The following is a 24725-nucleotide window of genomic DNA, read 5'->3' on the forward strand; positions in this document are numbered from 1 at the left end:
CTTCTTCAGTCGAGAAGGAAAGGTTGGGAGATTTAACAGGAATGTTCAAAATGATGAACAGATTCTCAGTGTAAATGCGGAGGCACTCGCTAATGGTGGATAGCAGAGGCACGGATTAAAGGTGACTGATGAAATGACCAAACTTTTGTTTTATTAATAGCGTGCCGACGTCCTGAATGCACTGCCTAAAAGGGTAGTGCGGCAGATTCAAGTGCAACTTTCAGAAGTAGATTCAATATAGGAAGGACAAAACAAAAATAGAAGGCTGTGAGACGGATCAGCCGCTTCCAGTAGAGATCGCTGAACGGCCCGGTACTGAGATTTTTTAACCTCTCCCTGCACGGAGATTCCCCACAGCCGCCGCAGCGAGGGCTGCGCCTCCGCTGAAAATGCACAGGGCAGTGCGTTAAGTACCAACAAGGGCACAATGCGTCCAAGGCAACCCCTGCCCTTTTATTCAGTTTGCGACAATAATGCGCTCGGTCAAGACATCTTGCTGTACAACAGCTATAAAATGATAGTTTGACAGTGCCCAAGGCCCCATTTAATAGAAGGCAGATCAACATGCCTGCAAATTCCGATATGCCCAAACGGCTGCTGTTGTATCTTCCTTCGAGTAAGCGGGTTGCGAATTTTTGAGTGCCGCGAAACGTGTCAGCTCAGCATTAACGCTGAGTTAGGAGTACGGCGAGAACTCGTGCAACCTACTGGTGCGGCGAGAAAATGTGAACTAGACACGGGGGTGGGGGTTGTTGGCGTAACTGTAGGAGGGGCTCACTAACACGATGTAAAACTGCTGGCAATACAGGCAGGTCGCTGGGAGATCTATACTGCAGACCATCAAAGTGGCGAGTTTTCCTTCACCAAAGTATTAAATCACTGCAGGTTTGACGAAAAAGACGAGACTGTAATTGGGGGAGTTTAGCTGAGTGTTTTCCGTGGTTAGTTATTGACTTGCATCATTCCTCGGACCCGAAGAGCATCGAAGTACCTGTGATGCAATGTTCCGCTGACACCTCTCCGGATTAAACCTACAGTAGCCCTGTTTTCAAGTGTTGCAGGGCGGCTGGTTTGTGCATTTGAGGTTAGCTTTTTGACTCACGCTCCATTAACCAAACAATGCAAGTCTCTATTGCGTGCACCGATCACAATTTGAAGGCACGGAATAATGAGGAGAGGCACAAGCAGAACTCCAGTAGTCCGAAATTAGGCAATGGGGCCCGTGCGAAATTCCGGACGGTTGCTATCATTGCCCGAAGTCTGGGACACTTCATACCCCAAAACCACATGTCTTTGAAAGAATCCACAGCAAAGCAGACGGGGATGAAATACAGGTATGTGAAATGTGTTCGCGTTTTATTCGTAGTTTAGCGATTTATTCCATTGCTTCAGCAAAACGATTTCAAACCTGAGTAGAAATGATGATAATTCAAGCTGAGAAGTAACAATATTCTCAGCATAGCATTCAAGTGGAATTATAATGGCTCAAAGACAGTAAGGCGTGAGTTTGTAGTAAATTAGTTATAAGCTTCCAAGTTTTTTAGAGAAGGGAAGAGGTTAATTATAATACAGTAATGATTGTGTTTTAATGTAATGTTAAACAGATTGAGAACTTTGGAGAATTAATTAATTATGGCTGTACGTGCCACAAAAAGGAGATGGCTGCTTGTAGACTTCGTGCGAAGTATTCTCAGCAGCAGCTGCAATTTGCTTTTGTATGAAATATTCTTTGTCATTAAATGTCAAATTGAATTACTTGTCTTTCTCATTAAAATAATAAACACCCTTACTTGGTACTAAAGTATATTAACAAATAGTAATGTTCAGTGAAAACAATAATGTTAGAAGTTTAATGTGCTTACTAAGAGATTTGCTATCATGCACCACCCAAGCTGGGATCTGCATCCCGTAGGGATTAAATGCCAGCTCAAATGTTTTTTTTCCTGTTTTAATTGTTCTAATAATCTATTTCACTATAGTGTTGAAGTGTACATGCGAAAATTACACCTCGTTTTTATGTTCCCCGAGGTCTTTAACTCCAAACATAATTTTGGTTATACAATGAATCTTTAAAGCCAACATTTCATTTGTTTTGCTTTGGTATAAATATAATCGATATTTTATTGAAAGTGACATGAGAAGGTGTTTCAGTTTTTTTAGATCCAGTGTTAGCAGCAAGTACCCAGAGGAGGAAACCTGAATTGATGCATCTCATGAAGAGAGAAAAACACATTAGAAGCATACTTGGCTCTTCAGTCTAAATTGTTTAACAGAATGAATACAAGTCCTGTGAAAAGTTAATGTAGCTGGGTGATTGGAATCTTATCTTTACACAATTATCCTATTAAAGTGTCTGAGGGCAAGGGTGCTGTCCTCTTGGGAAAGGACTACGTGTATGAAACGCACCCTCTCAGACAAAATAGATTCAAAAGCAGGTTATCAAAAAAAATGGGACAAGTACACATCACCAGAAGGTATTGCAGCAACTGCTGTCTGTCTGGAGAGTTCCAGCAGGATAAATTTATATCATTTCTTTATGAGCTCTATCATCATTGTTCTTTAAATCCTGGACTCCTGTTCAGACATCTTCATCTTCATTATTCAGCCATAGACTTCAATGAGCTGAATGACAACAATATTTTATTTGTATTGAGCTTTTAATTCCATAAATCGTCTCCAGTCACTTCAACGGAGAGTTATTAAACAAAATGTGAAACTGAGCCACACTGGGAGAGAAGGAGACAAGTTGCCAAAGGGACCTTTATGAAGTACAAAGTAAATTTATTAGCAAAATACATGTATGTCACTATATACAGCCCTGAGATGTGTTTTCTTGTGGATATACTCAGTAAATCCAAGAAACATAATAGAATCAATGAAAGACTGCGCCTAACAGGACGGAATAACAACCAGCGTGCAAAAGACAACAAATTGTGCAAATAAAAAATAAGAAAAGGAATAATAATAAATAAATAAGCAATAGATATCGAGGACATGAGAGGGTCGCTGTCACTCTCCACCTCTGATCTCACGATGAGGACTGGCTCATGGTTTCCTCAAATATCTTGCTTGTGTCAACAACCAATAAAGTCCGGGGGTGTGTTGGGGGCAGCCCACGAATGTTGCTGTGCTTCTGGCACTAACATAGCATGCCCACAACTTAGTAAATCTAATCTGTACATCTTTGGAATGTGGGAAGAAACTGGAGCAGCAGAGGAAACCCACATGGTCATGGAGAGGACCTGTAAACTCCTTTTGAATAGCAGTGGGAATTGAACACCAATCTTCCAGTCACTGGTGCTGTAAGTGTTATGTTAACTGCTATGCGACAGTGCCACCCTACTCTTCTAACTACTTCCACTTCTAGTTTCAGCATATATCCAAGCAGGTAAAATATACCAAATTCAAATTAAAAATGGCAGTAGTTAGAAGAGTAGGGTACAATTAGTGTAAGATAGTAACTGCCTCGTCAATAATATCTATTTATTTTAAATGTCAAAATAATTAATTAAAGAATGTGGCAGTTAAGACGAAAATGTGGTTCCTCAGCTGAAGCAGATGTATACTTTTATATGCAAGGCTTGTTTACTCTGCATTTATAGTGAGAAACATGTACAGAATTAAGAAGTCTCAGCATTTGGTGCTTAATGAGTTTTGGGAGTTTGCTGCCACAATCAAAATTTCTTTCCTTGCATAGCTCCACATACCATCATTACGTGCAACAGGTTAGACTTATTAGGGCTAAGTTGGATATAATATATTGAGAGGCACCTGCAGCAGAGTTTTAAGAATATTAGAAACATAGAAAATAGGTGCAGGAGTAGGCCATTCGGCCCTTCGAGCCTGCACCGCCATTTATTATGATCATGGCTGATCATCCAACTCAGAACACCGCCCCAGCCTTCCCTCCATACCCCCTGACCCCCTTAGCCACAAGGGCCATATCTAACTCCCTCTTAAATATAACCAATGAACTGGCCTCAACTGTTTCCTGTGGCAGAGAATTCCACAGATTCACCACTCTCTGTGTGAAGAAGTTTTTCCTAATCTCGGTCCTAAAAGGCTTCCCCTCTATCCTCAAACTGTGACCCCTCGTTCTGGACTTCCCCAACATCGGGAACAATCTTCCTGCATCTAGCCTGTCCAATCCCTTTAGGATCTTATACGTTTCAATCAGATCCCCCCTCAATCTTCTAAATTCCAAGGAGTACAAGCCCAGTTCATCCAATCTTTCTTCATATGAAAGTCCTGCCATCCCAGGAATCAATCTGGTGAACCTTCTCTGTACTCCCTCTATGGCAAGGATGTCTTTCCTCAGATTAGGGGACCAAAACTGCACACAATATTCTTAATGAGATTCCAAAAACTAGATGAAGTCACAGAATATGATCTAAATATGTATGTAATTGCTAGGCTATCATGGAGAGAAGCAATTATAAATGATAGACTTAACACCTTTGGGAGCACAGGAGGAGCATCCACATCACAAACCAGAAAGTCCTCCAGATCATTGGCACCATTACCACCATCCACTAAACTCTACTTCATCTGTCAATGAAAGGATCAGCGACTTCTAAGGATGAGCACAAGAAGCAGCAAATGTGGCTTTCTAAGCATGTTGCAAAAACAACATTGCATTCATACAGGCACCTGGAAATTTATTGTACCCCACAAGTTTTTGTAATAGTTGATATCAGGAATGTACTACCAGAGAAGGTGGTGGAGATAAATACAATCACATTTAAGAGACATCTAGACAGGCACTTGACAACCCAAGGCATGTAAGTCTCCAGATCTAATGCAAACAAATGGGATCTGTGTAGATAGGAACAACGGCAGATTATCATCCAAATTGGCAGAAAGTGAACTTCATACTAATTTTTCCAGTATATGATTCACAAATATAGCAAGCAGAACCAACAAGTAGTTAAGGCAGCAAATATCTTGGCATTTCTTAAAAAGGCTTTGTTATGGTTACACTGGTGTTGATGACATCACACCAGGAATACTGTGCACGGTTTAGTCCACTTGTCTAGAAAAGAATTTAGTAATACTAGATGCAATCCAAAGGAGATTTACAGGGCTAACGAATTCCTGGGATGGGAAGCCAGACATTTTGGATTGGAATTCCTTGAAGTTTAGGAAAATGAGGAGTGACCTTATTCAGATATGCAAGAACTTGATGGAACAGATGTTGAGATATTTTCAATAGTGGGAGGGTCACAAACTAGGGAACACAGTGAGAAAATAAGTGGCCAATCACTTGAAACTGAGTTGTGTAAAATTTTCTCTCGAGAGAGTAGTGAATCTTTGGAATTCTCTTTAATAGGTACATTTAATGTCAGAGAAATGTATACAATGTACATCCTGAAATTCTTTTTCTTCATGAGCATCCATGAAAACAGGAATGCCCCAAAGAATGAATGACAGTTAAATGTTAGAACCCCAAAGCCCCCACTCAGCTCCCCTCCCCCACCTGCTAAAAATCATCTGCACCCTCCACTGGGCACTCAAGCGTGCAGCAAAGCATCACTAAAGACACGGACTTGCAGTACTCCAAAAACTACTCATTCACTCAGTAATTCAACATACCACAGGCTCTCTCTCTCCCTAATAAGGGATAAAGAGGTGACCCGTTTCATAGCAAGAGGGGAGATATAACAAAATAACTCGCCGATTTATGGTGTTAAAAGTCTGTTGCATCGCTTTTTCCGAGCTCTGTGCCCAAAGAACTCAGGTCTCTGGGCACACAGCCAGCAGCCAGCTTGCTGCTTTCGATCTTCCATGTACTCCCATGACACATCAGGCAGAGGCACTGATCTCGAATCTGCCTGCCTCCAGAGCCATAAAAATCTGGTACCATGAAGGTGCACTAGTCTTCCAGGCCGCGTCCTTGGCATATTGAAAAGTGGCCGGTTGTGAGGCCCCGAGAGCAGGTCCCATTTTCAAAAAGAACCGAAGTCAGCGTGTAACTCCAGGCCAGGGTCTTCAAAAGAACCCTGAAAAGAAAAAAAAGGATACTAAAGATAGAAATAGAGTTGTTTCCCAAGATGTAAGCAAAGGAGTCACCATTAAATGCCATCATCCTAAGCTCCAGACTTATGCGAGGAAATTGGCAGTCAGATCATCAGAAATCAGAGGCGGCTGAAGTTTCTGGAATAGTTCACAAGGTGAAGGATAGATATGTCCCACAGAAGAAGTTCTCAAATGGCAGGGTAGGCAACCGTGACTGACAAGGGAAATTAAGGACTGGATAAAAGCCAAGGAAAGGGCACATAAGGTAGCAAGAGTGAGTGGGAAGTTGGATGATTTGGAAGCTTTTAAAATCTAACAAAAGACAGCTAAAAAAGCTATAAGAAGGGAAAAAATGAAATATGAGGGCAAACTAGCTAATAATATAAAGCAGGATAAAGTTTTTTCAGTTATATAGAGAGTAAAAGGGAGTTGAGAGTTGATATCGGACCACTGGAAATCGATGCTGATGAGGTGGTAATGGGGGACAAAGAAATGGCAGATGAAAATGAGTTCCTTGCACGAGTCTTCACTGTGGAAGACATGAGCAGTACGCCAGATGTCCGTGAGAGCCCGGGAGCAGGAGTGAGTGCCATTGCTATTACAAAGGAAAAAGTGCTGGTAAACTCAAAGGTCTGAAGGTGAATAAGTCACCTGAACCAAATGGACTATATCCCAGAGGCCTGAGAGAGGTCACTGAAGAGATAACAGATGCATTGGTCATGATTTTTCTGACAGGAGTTAGCAAGTGGGAATAAAGGTGGCCTTTTCTCGTTGGCTGCTTGTTGCTAGTGGTGTTCCTCAGGGGTCAATATTGGGACTGCTACTTTTCACATTGTTTGTCAGTGACTTAAATATTGGAATTGATGGTTTAGTAGCAAAGTTTGTGGATGATACGAAGATAGGCGGAGGGGTAGGTAGCGCTGAGAAGCAATGCAATTGCAGGAGGAATTAGACAAATTGGAAGAATGGCAGATGGAAGGCAGTGTTGGGAAATACATGATAATGCATGTTGGTAAAAGGAACAATAGTGCAGACTATTATCTAAATGGGGAGAAGGTTCAAACATCAGAGGTGCAGAGGAACTTAGGAGTCCTTGTGCAAGACTCTCAGAAGGTTAATTTACAGGTTGAGTCTGTGGTAAAGAAGGCAAATGCAATGTTAGCATTTATTTCAAGGGGAATAGAATATAAAAGCAAGGAGATAATGCTGATGCTTTATAAGACACTAGTCAGGTCACGCTTGGAGTAATGTCAACATTTTTGGGCCCCATATCTCAGAAAGGATTTGTTGTCATTGGAGAGGGTACAGAGGAGGTTCACGAGGATGATTCTGGGAATGGAGGGGTTGACATATGAGGAGCATTTGGCAGCTTTGGGTCTGTACCCAATGGAATTTAGAAGAATGCGGCGGGGGGGGGGGTATCTCATTGATACCGAATGTTGAAAGGATTAGATAAGGTGAATGTGGAGGGGATGTTTCCTATAACGGGGGTATCCAGAACGAGAGGGCACAGCCTCAAAATTGAGGACGACTTCCCAAAACAGAGGTAAAGAGGAATTTTTTAGCTAACGTGTAGTGAGTCTGTGTGGAATGCTCTGCCACAGACTGCAGTGGAGGCCATATTTGTGGGGATATTTGAAGTGGAAGTTAATTGTTTCCTGATCAGACAGGCCATCAAAGGATATGGCGAGAAGGCAGGTGTATGGGGTTGAGTGGGATCTGGGATCAGCCATGATGCAATGGTGGAACAGACTCACTGGGCTGAATGACCTAATTCTGCTCCTATGTCTTATGGTCTAAATATACTTACAAACGATAAGTGGAAATAGATAAATACTTTGAAAGAATCAAGAATTAAGGTTGCAGGGGACTGGCATGAAAGAGAGTTGAGACCAGCATAGATCAGCCATGATCATAGTGAATGGCAGGTCAGACTTAGGAATTCTAAATCCAAACTACCAAGCTGATTCCTTCCATATTAATCTTCCTGATAAAACTACCACAGAGTGGAGAAATAACAGGAAACTTCACCTGTACCAGTGACAGTGCAAACTTCATACTAGAGTATGGGGAATTAAAGTAAAGGGAAGGAGGTTTAGGGGGAATAGGAGGAGGAATTTATTTCCTCACTGAGAAGGTGAATTGAATCTGGTATGTATTTCCTGAGGGGGTGGTGGATGCGGATACTTTTACTGCATTTAAGTAGTATCTAGAGGAGCACTTGAAACGCCAACACATAGAAGGCTATGGACCAAGTTCTGTCAAAAGGTGTTAATTTAAATTGGTACTTGATGGTCAGCAAGGGATGATTCACTGACTATAAATAAGTAGCCGAATGATGAGCGAGTGCAATCAACAGAATACAACCCCATTACACCAGCAAAAATTGCAACTAAAATGTGTAACTTGGTTATTATTCATATATGCTGATGAAACTCAGTTCTTCTCCCCTACCATCATGACTATCTCTAAATAGATATTAGGGAGTACGATTGCTCTGTATGCTGGCAAGGACTAGATGGACAAATGGCCTCCTCCTCTGACATAAGGAAATACAAACTATGGAGAATAAATAATTGAGAAGACCAAAGTAGTCATCCTCGGTCCTATCAAAAACTCCATTTCCCACCCATCCACTCCATCTGTCTTCTGACAATAATTGGAGCTTAAACATGAGTGGTTCTGCCGTTGTAGGAAATCTTGAGCCATTTGCAATTTCAGATCATGTTCGATACAGTGAAAGTCATCCAATCATATTTCTGCACCATCACTATGATCACGTATTCATATTTCTTTAGTGCTTTCTGTTTTAATTATCTACAGTTGAAACTCTCATCCACTGTTGACTTTACTTGACTACTTCAATATACTCTTGCCTACCCTCCTACATTATTCAAAATTCTGCAGCTTGAAACAATCCTAAAATAGAAGAGTTGTCTTCATCTTCAAAACCTTGCTTCTCTGTATTTATTAAGTTCATATAGTTCCACAAAATGTCAACAGTCCTCCACTCTAGCATTCTTAATCTTAATTTTTTGCAGGCATGATTCAACTTCAACTGACCCCAGGTCTTTATTTCTTTAAGTGCACCTTGAAAGTTTGCTGATAACACCACTGCCATTGGCCGAACCAAAGGTGACAAGTCAGCACATAGGAGAGAGATTGATAATCTGGCTGAGTGATGCCACAACAACAACCTCAGTGTCAGCAAGATCAAGGAGCTGATTATTGACTTCAGGAGGAGGAAGCCAAACGTCCATGAGTCAGTCCCCATTGGGGAATCAGAGGTGGAAAGGGTCAGCAACTTAAACGCCTCGGTGTTATCATTTCAAAGGATCTGTCCTGGACCCAGCACTTTAGTGTAATTACAAAGAAAGCACTGAGCGCCACTACTTCCTTAGAGGTTCGCGAAGATTTGGCACGACAGTTAACACATTAACAAACTTCTATAGGTGTGTGATGGAGAGTATATTGCTGGCTGTGGCCTCTCTAGTTCAGGAGCCCGATGACTGCAGGGTAGTAACTGTTCCTGGTCCTGCTGGTGTGGGTTCTGAGGCTTCTTCCTGATGGCAGCAGTGAGAAGAGAGCGTGGCCTGGGTGCTGGGGGTCTCTGATGGATGTTGCTTTCATGTGTCAGTGCCCCATGTTGATGTGATCAATGGTTGAGAGAGCTTCACCCGTGATGGACTGATCCATATCCACTACTTCTGAAAGACTTTTCCATTCAATGACATTGGTGTTTCCATATCAGGCTTTGATGCATTCAGTCAATATACTGGCCACCACATATCTGTGGAACCTTGTCAAAGTTTTAGATGATGTGCTGAACCTTCAAAAACTCCCAAGGAAGTACAGACACCGCCTTTTTTTCTTTGTAATGTCACTTAACGTGCTCTACCCAAGACAGATCCTCTGAAATGACAAAACCAAGGAATTTAAAGTTGCTGACTCTCTCCACCTCCGATCTCCTGATGAGGACTGACTCATGGACCTCCGGTTTCCTACTCCTGAAGTCAATAATGGGTTCCTCGGGCTTGCTGACATTAAGTGAGAGGTTGTGTTGTGGCACAACTCCAACAGATTTTCAACCTCCCTCCTGTATACTGATTTGTTCAACAACGGTGGTGTCATCAGCAGACTTATATATGGCATTGGAGCTGTGCTTAGCGTCACAACCATAAGTGCAAAGTGAGTAGAGAAGGGGGCTAAGCACACAGCTTTGTGGTGCACCTGTGCTGATGGATATTGTGGAGGAGATGTTGTTGCCAATCTGAACTGACCAAGGTCAACAAGAGAGGAAATCAAGGATCCCGTTGCACAAGGAGGTATTGAGGCCGAAGTATTGAAGCTTATTGATTAGTTTTGAGGAGGTAATAGTATTGAATGTTGAGCTGTAGTCAATGAAGAGCATCCTGATGTATGCATCTTCACTGTCCAGATGTTCCAGGGTTGAGTGAATGAAATGGCATCTGCGGTCGACCTGTTGTGACGGTACTCAATTTGGAGCAGATCCAAGTTGCTTCTCAAGTAAGAGTTGATATGTTCACAGCGGATGTAAGTGCTACAATATGAAAGTCCTTGATGCAGTTCATCACTTTCTTCTTGGGCACCTGTATAATTGAAGCCTGCTTGAAGCAGGAGAGTATCTCAGACTGCCAAAGTGAGAGGTGAAAGATCTCAGTGAACACTCCAGCCAGTTGATTGGCATAGGTCTTTAGCACTTAGTTAGGTAACCCATTTGGGCTGGATGCTTTCCATGGGATCACCCCCCTGAAGGATACTCTCACATCGGCCTCAGAGACTGCAGTCACAGGGTGATCATGGGCTGTGGGAGTTCATGAAGGTGTCTCCATGTTTTGTCAGTTGAAGTGAGCATAAGAGGTACTGAGCTTATCTGGGAGCGAAGCCTTGTTGTCACCTGTGTAGCTTGGCTTCACTTCGTAGGAGGTGATAGCATTCAAACCCTGTCACAGCTGTTGAGCATTCTTCAGTGATTCAAGTTTGGTCTCGAATTGCCACTTTACATGTGAGTATACTTTCCGGAGGTCGTACCGAGACCTCTTATATTTCACTGGCTTGCCATTGATCTGGCCCTCAACAGATTCTGGATCTCATGGTTCATCCAGGGCTTTTGGTTGGGGAAGACTGAATGATTTTGAGGGGGGCAAACTCATCTACGACTGTTTTTATACAGTCATGTCAACTGTGGTGTATTCGTTCAGATCCTCTGATAAATCCCAGAGCACCAACTCGAAGCAATCACATAGCCACTCCTCTGCCTCCTGCAACCATCTCTTTGTAGTCCTTATCTCTGGAGCCTTGCTCTTTAGCCTCTGCCTCTATACGGGTAGGAGGAGGACATCCAAGTGATCAAATTTTCCAAGATGTGTGAGACGGTAGGCATTCCTAATCATAGTATAGTAGTATAGCACTGGTCGAGTGCATTGGGGCCCTTGGTGCTGCAGGTGATATGTTGATGATAATTGGGCAGAGGTTTCTTCAAACAACCCTAGTTGAATTCCCTGACAACAATTTGGAAGAAGTCAGGGTAGGCTGTTCCTCGTTTGCTGATGGTGACACTCAGTACCTCGAGTGCCTGCTTAACATTGGCCTTTGGCGATATGTACTGTAAAATGCGGTCAGGATCACAGAGAAGAATGCTCTTGGTCGGTAGAACGGTTGACACTTCATCATTAGATGTCCCAGGTTGGGGGAACAAGAATGTGACAAGAATGCTGTGTCTATGCACCACAGTAGAGCTACTAGGGCTTGATATTTCAATCCCTATGGTAAGTTGGCACTCTCGATGTTGGCAGTGGGTTTGGAGTGGTGACAAGGAGGGAGGGTAGGTACGTCATCGGGGTCATCAGGTGAGCACCCTCCTTCTTTGATGTTTCGTTGATAAGCCCATGACGTCTCCAGAGGACTCAACGGTGCTACCTGGTGTCCCAGATACACCTCCCTCAGTTCCATACCCTCCTGTCTTCATCTTGCAGTCCAGTTGCTGTCTTTCCTTTTAATCCAAATCCAATTGCTGCTTTCTTCTGCTGCATTTGACAAGGACTTGATTGCTTGTTGTAGGGAGTGACCCCTCATCTCCATCTTCTTCAATTGACTGGTCGTAGATGTAGCAACAAATCCCCTGCATCCCACTTCTACAGGGAAAATCTTGGTCTTCCAGCCATTCTGGGCAGTTTCAGTTGCCAGTTCAGAGTACTTGGTCTTTTTCCTCTCATAAGCTTCTTTGACACCATCTTCCCATGGTACTATCAATTCCACAACATTTGCCAGCTTGGCTGTTGTGGACCACAGGACCATGTCTGGGCGGAGTGTTGTAGTTGCAATGTCTGAGGGAAACACAAAACATATACCTCCACATTTGCTTTTCCAGATCAGCAGTCCAGTCCATGTGTTGTATCAAGAAGTCCATGTGCCTTACCAATGTATCCAGTGTGTCTGTGCAGACAACAGGAATTCTGCAGATGCTGGAAATTCAAGCAACACACATAAAAGTTGCTGGTGAACGCAGCAGGCCAGGCAGCATCTCTAGGAAGAGGTGCAGTCAACGTTTCAGGCCGAGACCCTTCGTCAGGACTAACTGAAGGAAGAGTGAGTAAGGGATTTGAAAGTTGGAGGGGGAGGGGGAGATCCAAAATGATAGGAGAAGACAGGAGGGGGAGGGATGGAGCCAAGAGCTGGACAGGTGATAGGCAAAAGGGATACGAGAGGATCATGGGACAGGAGGTCCGGGAAGAAAGACAAGGAGGGCGGTGGGGGGGGGGGGACCCAGAGGATGGGCAAGGGGTATATTCAGAGGGACAGAGGGAGAAAAAGGAGAGTGAGAGAAAGAATGTGTGTATAAAAATAAGTAACAGATGGGGTACGAGGGGGAGGTGGGGCATTAGCGGAAGTTAGAGAAGATGGGGTACGAGGGGGGATGGCGGGAAAGATGTGTTTAGTGGTGGGATCCTGTTGAAGGTGGTGGAAGTTACAGAGAATAATATGTTGGACCTGGAGGCTGGTGGGGCGGTAGGTGAGGACCAGGGGAACCCTATTCCTAGTGGGGTGGTGGGAGGATGGCGTGAGAGCAGATGTACGTGAAATGGGGGAGATGCGTTTTACCTGGTCCATTTCCGACACCTCCCTCCCCTTTCTAGACCTTTCTGTCTCTGGAGACAGCTTATCCACTGATGTCTACTATAAGCCTACTGACTCTCACAGCTATCTGGACTATTCCTCTTCTCACACTGTCTCTTGCAAAAACGCCATCCTCTTCTCGCAATTCCTCCGTCTCCGCCGCATCTGCTGTCAGGATGAGGCTTTTCATTCTAGGACGAGGGAGATGTCTTCCTTTTTTAAAGAAAGGGGCTTCCCTTCCTCCACTATCAACTCTGCTCTTAAACGCATCTCCCCCATTTCACATACATCTGCTCTCACTCCATCCTTCCGCCACCCCACCAGGAATAGGATTCCCCTGGTCCTCACCTACCACCCCACCAGCCTCCGGGTCCAACATATTATTCTCCGTAACTTCCACCACATCCACCACCTCCAACGGGATCCCACCACTAAGCACATCTTTCCCTCCCCCCCCCCTGCATTCCGCAGGGATTGATCCCTACGCGACTCCCTTGTCCATTCGTCCCCCCCATCCCTCCCCACTGATCTCCCTCCTGGCACTTATCCATGTAAGCGGAACAAGTGCTACACATGCCCTTACACTGCCTCCCTTACCACCATTCAGGGCCCCAAACAGTCCTTCCAGGTGAGGCAACACTTCACCTGTGAGTCGGCTGGGGTGATATACTGCGTCTGGTGCTCCCGATGTGGCCTTTTATATATTGGCGAGACCCGACGCAGACTGGGAGACCGCTTTGCTGAACACCTACGCTCTGTCCGCCAGAGAAAGCAGGATCTCCCAGTGGCCACACATTTTAATTCTACATCCCATTCCCATTCTGACATGTCTATCCACGGCCTCCTCTACTGTAAAGATGAAGCCACACTCAGGTTGGAGGAACAACACCTTATATTCCGTCTGGGTAGCCTCCAACCTGATGGCATGAACATCGACTTCTCTAACTTCCGCTAATGCCCCACCTCCCCCTCGTACCCCATCTGTTACTTATTTTTATACACACATTCTTTCTCTCACTCTCCTTTTTCTCCCTCTGTCCCTCTGAATATACCCCTTGCCCATCCTCTGGGTCCCCCCGCCCCCCCCGTCTTTCTTCCCGGACCTCCTGTCCCATGATCCTCTCGTATTCCATTTGCCAATCACCTGTCCAGCTCTTGGCTCCATCCCTCCCCCTCCAACTTTCAAGTCCCTTACTCACTCTTCCTTCAGTTAGTCCTGACGAAGGGTCTCGGCCTGAAACGTCGACTACACCTCTTCCTAGAGATGCTGCCTGGCCTGCTGTGTTCACCAGCAACTTTTATGTGTGCTGTCTGTGCAGAAGCTTCTTAGTTCAATCTTGCCCTTAGGGCCTCAGTCTTGTTCTTCAGCGACTGTACATTTGCTATCAGGATGCTGGGTGAAGGAAATTTCATTCCCTGGCATTTTAATCTGGCTTGGAGTCCTCCCCAATCTGATAAGTTTACACAAATACTTGCAGCACTGAATACTAGACCATGCTCATGCTACTCTCCTCAGCAGTATTCTTGATCTTACTAGCAGGTTTACCGGGACCCCAGTGAGAGCCTTGGTGATGGGTAGCCTTGTTGCAGGAGCAGTCCATGTTCTCCTCACCCTTTATTCTACCGTTAACTTCATGCAATGTCACCATAGCCAACATCGCATAGCAGTTAGTGAGATGCCATTACAGCTCAGAGTGTTGGAGTTCAGAGTTCAATTCCAGTGCCTTCTGTAAGGAGTTTGTACATTCTTCCCGCAAACACATAGGCTTCCTCCAAGTGCTCCGGTTTCCTCCCACATTCCAAAGATGTACTGGTTATTAGGTCAATTGGTCATTGTAAATTTTCCTGCGTGTAGGCTAGGGTTAAATAGGTGGGTTGCTGGGCAGTGCAGCTTGATGGGCCGGAAAGGCCTGTATTTCTGAATAAAAATTAAGTAAACTAGATGGTCTATCAGAATTCATGTCTGAATTGCATTTTTCAATAATGAGGCTGAATTTGAGCTGTGCACATTAGAAATAGACATAGAATAGTACAGCACAGTACAGGCCCTTTGGCCCACAATGTTGTGCCGACCCTCAAATCCTGCTTCCCATATAACCTCCCACCTTAAATTCCCCTATATACCTGTCTAGTAGTCTCTCAAATTTCACTAGTATATCTGCCTCCACCACTGACTCAGGCAGTGCATTCCACACACCAACCACTCTAAGTAAAAAAAAACCTTCCTCTAATATCCCCCTTGAAATTCCCACCCTTTACCTTAAAGCCATGTCCTCTTGTACTGAGCAGTGGTGCCCTGGGGAAGAGGTGCTGGCTATCCACTCTATCTATTCCATTTAATATCTTGTATACCTCTATCATGTCTCCTCTCATCCTCCTCCTCTCCAGAGAGTAAAGCCCTAGCTCCCTTAATCTCTGATCATACTCCGTACTCTCTAAACCAGGCAGCATCCTGGTAAATCTCCTCTGTACCTTTTCCAATGCTTCCACATCCTTCCTATAGTGAGGCGACCAGAAGTGGACACAGTACTCCAAGTGTAGCCTAACCAGAATTTTACCCCACAACTCTTAAACTCTATCCCTCGACTTATGAAAGCTAACACCCGATAAGCTTATTGTCGTGGCAGCTCAGACTGATTAATTGGGAAATGAGGAAATGTTTTAATGCTGTGGCCGAGTGAAGAGGCTCCAAAAAGTGCCTTGCAGAAAGTTTTATCCTAATGCAGCTGGTGTATTATTTCCCTTCCTTGTCCGCAGCACATCATTGTCAAACACTGTTCTAACCTAGTCCTGGCCCCTTGAATAGATCGGGGATTAGATTCATTTCTGAAATGCATCTGTGACCATTTAAGTGTTGTATCCCTTGTTTTCAGATATGATAGAGAAGATCTGTCTGTCACAGAAAAATGCACATTTCATTTTGGTTTGGTGGGCTTGTGTTGGCGCATGGCCAAGTGGTTAAGGCGTTCGTCTAGTGATCTGAAGGTCGCTAGCTCAAGCCTTGGCTGAGGCAGCGTATTGTGTCCTTGGGCAAGGCACTTAACCACACATTGCTGTGACGACACTGGTGCCAAGCTGTATGGGTCCTAATGCCCTTCCCTTGGACAATATCGGTGGCATGGAGAGGGGAGACTTGCAGCATTGTCAACTGCTGGTCTTCCATACAACCTTTCCCAGGCCTGCGCCCTGGAAATCTTCCAAGGCGCAAATCCATGGTCTCACAAGACTAACGGATGCCTATTATTTGATAGGCATATTTTCCATTCTAGTGTCAACTCATGATTTACTTCAATGTCACGTTACTGTAAGTAAAACAGAGCTTTACGTTCTCCACGCAGGCCGAGATTGGATAAGTGTGTATTCAATTTGATTTTGAAATGATTTCCAGGCAGCCAGACATTTAATTTTGATGTATAATTGGGTGGGGATATAATGCAGAAATCATAAAGCCAATGCCACTCAGCTCAGGAGCACCTGTGAAATGCAGTTTCTGCTTTTGTGGGGAGGAGGGAATTAATGATTATTGCAGAATTAATTTTTATTGCTTCCTTAAACAATGGATTGGTGTCTTTTTCCCATGTTTTTAACCAATGTGCTTTTCAGTATTCCTGCATTAACACCATTTTTCTCCTATAAATTCAAGATATGGGACATCGATTTTCAATGTGTCGGTTGCAGATGATGCAGAAAATAACACAAACTGTTTCCAAACTGACAATTTACAGCAAGCTCTGACTTTTTTGTTAATAGTTGCAACGTATTATTTGTCAATATATCTACATATCAATTACTGATGGAAATACCAAGGTACCTCCTAACACTTCACGCCATGATTTACTTTCTGATTGGTTTTTGTGGATATTACGGAATGAGTACTGATCCCTGAACACTTAACATCTATTATTCAATCACAGGCTGTCGTGCCTGCACATTTGCTCCTGATGTAGGTTGAAAATTGAGCTGTGGGGAGCAAAGGTTTTACAAAAGGATATACGCTCAGTGGCCCTTCATTAGGTATTGGAGTAGAAGCCGGTGTGGTTTTCTACTGCCGTAGCCCATCCATTCCAAAGTTCAACGTGTTGTGCGGTCAGAGATGCCCCTTGCAACGTGTGACTATCTGAGTTCCTGTCAGCTTGAACCAGTCTGGCCATTCTCCTCTGACCTCTCTCATCAATAAGACATTTTTCACCCACAGAACAGTTGCTCGCCAGATGTTTTTTGTTCTTTGCACATTCTCTGTAAACTTTAGACACTTGTGCATGAAAATGTCACGAGGTCAGTTTCTGAAAATATTCAATCCGCTCTGTCTCGCATCAACAATTATTCCACGGTCAAAGTCATTTAGATCATGTATCTTCCCCATTCTGATGTTTGGTCAGAACAATAACTGAAGCTCTTGACAATGTCTGCGTGCTTTTATGCGTTGAGTTGCTGCCACATGCTTGGCTTGATTAGATGCTTGCACTAATGATCAGATATACAGGTGTACCTAATAAAGTGGCCACTGAGTGTAAAGTGGGCAAATGTAAACATTGGCAATTCCATTCCTTTCACAGATGGTGTTTGACCTGCTGAGTTCTTCCTGCAGACTGCTTATCGCTGAGATCAATAGGTCTGTAAAGATAAGTTAAATCAAGCTAAATGGGGGTGGGGAGGACAGTGAAATTGAAGTGCAGGATCAGCCATGATGGTGAAACAGCCTGAGAGACCATGTTCCTGTCTCTGCTTCTTGTCTTATTTTTATTTAGTCTTCATATTGGGCTTTTCTTTACATCTGATGAGACAGCATACCCTCTATCACAATGGAATGGTTCATTAAGAAATATAGAACATAGAACATACAGCACAGTACAGGCCCTTCGGCCCACAATGTTGTGCTGACCCTCAAACCCTGCCTCCCATATAACCCCCCACCTTAAATTCCTTCATATACCTGTCTAGTAGTCTCTTAAACTTCACTAGTGTATCTGCCTCCACCACTGACTCAGGCAGTGCATTCTCTGAGTAAAAAACCTTTCTCTAATATCCCCCTTGAACTTCCCACCCCTTACCTTAAAGCCATGTCCTCTTATATTGAGCAGTGGTGCCCTGGGGAAGAGGCACTGGCTATCCACTCTATCTATTCCTCTTAATATCTTGTATACCTCTATCATGTCTCCTCTCATCTTCCTTCTCTCCAGAGAGCTCCCTTAATCTCTGATCATAATGCATACTCTCTAAACCAGGCAGCATCCTGGTAAATCTCCTGTGTACCCTTTTCAGTGCTTCCACATGACCTCAATATGACCTCAAAAATTGCCAAGTGACATAACCAAAGTCAAGCTAACGCTCAAAGCTGTGACCTCTATAATTATGACTTAAATTCTTTTATGCATTGTTTTTCTGTAAGGTGAGTTGTTTTCTCTAACTGGGTGTACAGTACACTCAGTGCCTATTTTATTAGATATACCTGTATACCAGTTAATATAGATACCTAATCAGCCAATCATATGCCAGCAATTCACTACATAAAAGCATGCATTCATGGTCAAGAGGTTCCACTTGTGTTCCGACCAAGCATTAGAATGAGGAAGAAATGTGATCCAAATGAAATAAGTTTTGGTGCCAGACGGGTGGTTTGAGTTTCTCAGAAACTACTGATCTCCTGCGATTTTCACGCACACCAATCTATAGGGCAGCGGTTCCCCAACCTGGGGTCCGTGCACCCCCTTGGTTGATGGTAGGGGTCCATGGCATTAAAAGGCTGGGAGCCCCTGGGCTGAGTTTACAGAGAATGGTGCGATAAACAAAAACCATCCAGTGAGCAGCATTTCTGTGGGTGAAAACGCATTGTTAATGAGGGAGGTCAGAAGAGAATGGCCAGGCTTTACAATAAGGTGACAGCAACTCAAATAATCACGTGTTACAACAGTGGTGTGTAGAGGAGCATCTCTGAACACACAGTGCATTAAGTCTTGACGTGGATAGGCCACAGCAGCAGAAGACCATGAACATCCACTCGGTGGCTACTTTATCAGGTACAGGAGGTACCTAATAAAGTGGCCACTGAGTGTATGTGTGAAGTGTAATGTGGAGGAATTTCTTGTGATGCAAATTTAATTCCATGAAGAAATATTTAACAGAAAGTTAAATTGGTCAACAGCCTTTCTTCAGTAACTGGTATGAAGTTATTTGAGACAAACGAATTGGGCGCTAAAAATTAAATTAACAATTAAATAAATACCCAGAGTTTTATTTGCACTGTTTATGTTTTAATTTTGCTTTGAATTTGTTAGGAATTATTCCAAGTCATTATAATATCGGTAGGGCTGGCTTATTGCATATCTGTAGTTTCAGCTTTCTCTTTGAAATTTTGTGCCACAACTATTATGTAAAGTATTGCAGAATTTTGACAACAGCAATGAAGGCAAAGAAATATATTTTTGAGTTAGTTCTGTGTATGATTTGAAGGTGTTGGTGCCCCTGTGTATCAGTGCCTTTGTGTTTAAGCATTGTCACTTCCAGGTTTGGAAAATGATAAGAATAAATCTTTGATAATTTGCTATGGGATATCTGCTAGTGAACAGTGCAGCCATATATTTTGTTATTGGAGGAAGCTGTGGCAAAGAGGCTTGTTATCTGATTGTATTATATAGTATAATATTCAGCTACTTGCATGCTGTTGTGCATTGCAGGCACTAAGGTCTGCAGATGCTGGAATCAATCCTGATGCGGCATTGTGATCCATAACTTCAAACATTGCTCTGCTGTACGGATGCTGCTCGATCTGCTGAGATTTTCCACCAGTTTATTTTTTGCTGTTGTGTATCTACTGAAGCAGGAAAGGGAATAACATTCATTTGCACTTGATTTAATTAAGAGTCTGCATTGCACCCAATAAAATGTAGCATCATAGAGTACTACATCACAGAAACAGACCCTTTGGTCAACTGGTCCATGTAGACCTGATCTTCTGCCTATAGCCCCATCCACCTGCACCCAGGCCATAATCCTTCAAACCCATCCCATCTATGTGCCTATCCAAACTTCTCTTAAATTTTACAGTTGAACCCGCATCCACCACTTCCTCTGGCAGCTCGTTCCATGCTCACGCCACCCTCTGAGCGAAGAGGTTCCCAGAAGATTCCCTTTAACTATTTTCCCTTTCACCCTAAACCTGTGACTTCTTGTTTTAGTTTCACCCTTTCAATACCACTCATAATTGTGGCTAACTCTGTAAAATCTCTGCTCATTCTCCTGCACTCCAGGGAATAAAGTCCTAACCTATTTGACTTTTCCCTAGAACTCAGCTCCTCAGATCCTTACATCATCCTTGTAAGTTTTCTCTGCACTCTTTCAATCTTGCTGATATCTCTCCTGTAGGTAGGTGGCCAAGACGGCACATAATACTCAAAGTTTGGCCTCGGACATCATCAACATAGTGTCCCAACTCCTGTACTCAGCGTTCTGATTTATGCAGGCCTGTTGTCAAAAGCTCTCTTTATATCCCCATCAGGCAGTGATGCTATTTCCAAGGAATTCTGGACCCATGTTCCCCAGTCTCTTTGTTCTACCACAGACCTACCATTTCAGCAACTCTCGTACCCTGGTTTGTTCTCCCAAAGTGCAACACATCACAATTGTCTGCATTAAATTCCATCTGCCAATGTTCAGCCCATTGTCCTAGCTGGTCAGTATCACGCTGCATGCTTTGATGGCCGTCCTTGCTATCATCTGCAAATGTGCTGATCCAGTTTAGCATTATCATCTGAGCCATTAATATAAATGATAAAGCACAACAGACTCAGCAGCAAACCATTAGTCACAGACCTTCAGTCAGAAAGACAAGCATCTACTACTACTCTCTGACTTGACCTTCTTGACCACAATCCCATACAGGACTTTGTCAGTGACCTTGCTAAAGTGCATGTAGACAACGTTCACCATCTTTCTTTCATTAGCCTTCAGGGTAACGTTTTCAAAAAGCTCTATAAGATTTGTTAGACTTATCTACCACAGACACAACCAGTTGACTATCCTTAATCAGACCCAGTCTATCGAAATACTCATATCCTGTCCCTTAGAATACCTTCCAATAAGTTACCCATTAATTACATCAAGATCACTGGCCTTTAATTTCCTAGCTTATTCTTAGAGCCTTTTATTTGTTTATTTTGTGAATTTGTGAATAGGCCCTTCCAGCCCTTTGAGCCATGCTGCCCAGCAGTCCCCCAATTTAATCTGAGCCTAATCATGGCACAATATATAGCGACCAATTTACCTACCAACTGGTATGACCTTGGCCTGTGGGAGGAAACCAGAGCACCCGGAGGAAACCCACAGGGTCATGGGGAGAACGTACAAACTCCTTACGGCAGCGGCGGGAACAATGGAACAAGTGAAGCTATCCTCCAGTACTCCACCACCTCACTCGTGGGTAAGGACATTTTAAGGGCAGCACAGTAGTATTGCAATTAGCGGGACACTTTTACAGTGCCAGCTGTCAGCGATTGGGGTTCAATTCCCACCACTACCTGTAAGGAGTCTGTACATTCTCCCTGTGGCTGCTTAGGTTTCCTCTGGGTGCTTCAGTTGCACCCCACATTTCAAAATGTGCAGTTAGGGTCAGCACTTTACTGTATGTTTCAACGAGCATATGACAAATAATGCTAATCTTCTTATTTAATATCTCTGCCAGGGCGCTTGCAATTTCTGCCCTCGCCTCCCACGAGGTCCATTGGTTTCATAACTAATGTTAGTTTTGCTTTTCATTTGTCAACTTTTTTTGCAGAGTATTTGTTTTGTAATACTTTGACAGAATATATTGGATCATGGTGCCTTCATGAACAGCATTGCTTGGCCATCTCTCCTTCATATCCTGCTCAATAATTATCCTTTCAAATCTTTGTAGCATTGTGTTCCAATTTTATAACACTGGTTGAAATCGTTGCTTACACTTTGTGAAGCAGCAGATAGAGCAGAATAGCTAATCAAAACATACTTAGTTTGCAACTTCTCGCGTGGTATGTTGCAACTGCTCCGTGGGAAACAACTGAATTGATCCTCCACACAAAAACTTCAATTGAAATGTGTTTGTACTACTTTGGTATTCTGCCTTGCAGAGTCTCTTCAATCAAAATTAAAGTACCAGATATTGTCCTTTAGGAATTAATTGATTTCAATAGAAGTAAAAATCTTCTGAAACTCTTAAATTAGGAGATAACAATCAGCTAGGTTCTCATGTTGTACACAGTGACGTAACTGAATTGTCTGCCTATGCACAGGATGAAGGGAAGATGGAGTAAGTTAAGTGCTAGTGCTAAATGAAGGCAAAAGGACAACAATAATGTTTCAGATTTGTGTCCCAGTGTGGTTATAATCCTTGTGTATTGTTGATTGATCCAAGCTGCACTGCAGCTGAATATTGGAAGGAGTGCTTACTCATCATTTTGATAACTATACATATATATGTCACAAAAGAAACATGAAAGATGATTTTTCCAAGAGGTTTTTGACTGAAACTATTCTGTGTCCTACAATTTTAATGACCACAACTTCCAGATTATTAATTGTATTATACAATGTAACTAGTACAAGATAATATTCAAGGAAAATCTACCGGGGATGCTTGCACTAGAAGATTGCAGCATTGTAGTTTTGTAATTCATTCCATTGACGTCAAATCTGCAGCCACACATACTGTATATTGCATTTTAGCATCACTGAGCAAAGATGAATTTCCAAACAATTTTCTGCTTTTTGTACTAAATTTTTATGGTTTGCCTTGCAGAAGAGATTCTCTTTCATAGCTTATCACAATGAATATTGTAAGGCAAAATTGCAAACTGCACTTCTCTTAAAACGTTAAAAATAGAAGCAGGTGTAGGGCATATGGCAAGTCAAGTCTGTTCCTTGATTCAATAAGATCATGCCTGATCTGATCTTGGCGACAACCCCACTTTGCTGCCTGGTTTCTATAACCCTTTCCTTGTAGCTCAGTGATCTATTTTATATCAGTCTTCAATAATGTCATGTTTTGGCATCCTTAGTTTTTTGGGTAACTTCCAATGACGTTCAGCCCTTAGGCTTGAAGTCTTGAGATTGTAATTCCTTAGTTTTAAAAGCATAAGGTTAGACTCTCTTAAGAATCCACATTTTTATATTGGGTGGGGATGTTGTATAGTGATGGACCATCTTTGTCCCAATAAAAACAATAGCCTTTTCATATATCATTATTTCTTTTTTTTCTTAATTTCGATGCTAAAGGAAATATTTCCCTAACCAAAGCATTTTTTTTTAATTCAAAAGAAAAATGTCATCCAGTAGAATTATTTTTATTTGTCAAAATACATTTGGGTATTTCTTGCAGTGGCCTGTACGGTGAAGGATTTCATTGATCAACTGCAAGGATGACGTCTTTGTAGAAGAATGTGCCCAGTGGTACATGGGAAGAAACAGCATTGGCTGGGAAGTTTGGGGGGTTTACCAGTTACTTTCAAATCTCTGCATTGTGGAGAGCAGAGGAAGATTGATACTACTCTGTGCATTGTGGAGAACAGAGGAAGGTTGATACTACTCTGAGAGGAAAGTGGCTTTCAGAGAGATTAGTGTCATAAATGACTGATGACAAATCTAGCAATTAACAGCAGCATAGCAAGTCCTGAAGAAGGGTCTCAGCCCAAAACGTCAACTGTTTAATCTTTTCCACAGATGCTGCTTGACTTGCTGAGTTCCTCCAGCATTTTGTGTGTGTTGTCAGCAAATATTATTGTTGCAATTGCTGGGTTTCTCACAGAAGCCAACAAAACATTTGTTTGTGTAAAAAAGTTTTTCTTGAGCTTTACTCTCACAGGAATTGCTCATTCAGTGACATTTTCAGTCACTTTTCCATTCATGAATAAGAACCATCGAATATCAGGGAAGATGGTGGGATTTTCTTTTTCTTCTGGTGGAAATGGAGCAGATGGACTTATTAAATGACCTGCCTGAAATTATCAGGACTCTTCTCACCAGATTCAAAAACTGTAAAACTGAACAACACCTCCACCCACTTACTCACCCCTCCATACCCTTACCACTACGTTATCATTTCCTGTCAGTCAGCTTATGTGCAGACACTCCTGTGCCTAGTGTCACTTTATAGACATACAGTCAATCTCTGTATCTAAGCTGTGCCCTTGTATTTATTGTATTTTTTTTATTATTGAATGCTTTATCTTGTGTTTTATTTGTGCTGCATCAGATCTGGATTTGTGTACTAGAAATGACATTAAACAATCCTCACTTTTGACAAGCTCTTGAATTGCTGAGACATTTTTGGGTATGGGCCAGGTGCTGGGAAATGGGATTAGTATAGATAGGAAACACAAGAAAGGCTGTAGAGTCTGGAAATCCAGAACAACACACACAAAATGCTAGAGAAACTCAGCAGGTTAGCCAGCATCGATGGAAGTGAATAAACAGTTGACCTTTTGGGCCAAGACCCATCTTCAGGACTAAGAGGGAAGGATGCAGATGCCAGAGTGAAACAGTGGGGGGAGGGGAAAGAGGGTAGCTGGAAGGTGATAGGTGAAACCAGGTGGGTGGGAAAGGTC

General features: G+C 43.0%; 1 protein-coding gene across 5 annotated transcripts in view; it reads left to right on the forward strand.

Moving 5' to 3' along the window:
* The window catches only part of kcnab1a (potassium voltage-gated channel subfamily A regulatory beta subunit 1a), a 426617-nt gene that overhangs the window by 158648 nt on the left and 243244 nt on the right, over positions 1-24725 (forward strand). For 2 of the 5 annotated variants that reach the window (XM_072255364.1, XM_072255365.1), the window contains exon 1: positions 795-1334. The exons of 2 other annotated variants lie outside the window; for them this stretch is intronic. In XM_072255364.1, the coding sequence (XP_072111465.1) occupies positions 1120-1334 (215 nt within the window). In that variant the 5' untranslated portion in view covers positions 795-1119. Of the gene's footprint in view, positions 1-794; positions 1335-24725 lie in introns of those variants that run through there. One more of the 5 variants, XM_072255367.1, reaches the window with a different exon arrangement.

Source organism: Mobula birostris, chromosome 4 (genome assembly GCF_030028105.1).
Source record: "Mobula birostris isolate sMobBir1 chromosome 4, sMobBir1.hap1, whole genome shotgun sequence".
Classification (NCBI taxonomy): domain Eukaryota; kingdom Metazoa; phylum Chordata; class Chondrichthyes; order Myliobatiformes; family Myliobatidae; genus Mobula; species Mobula birostris.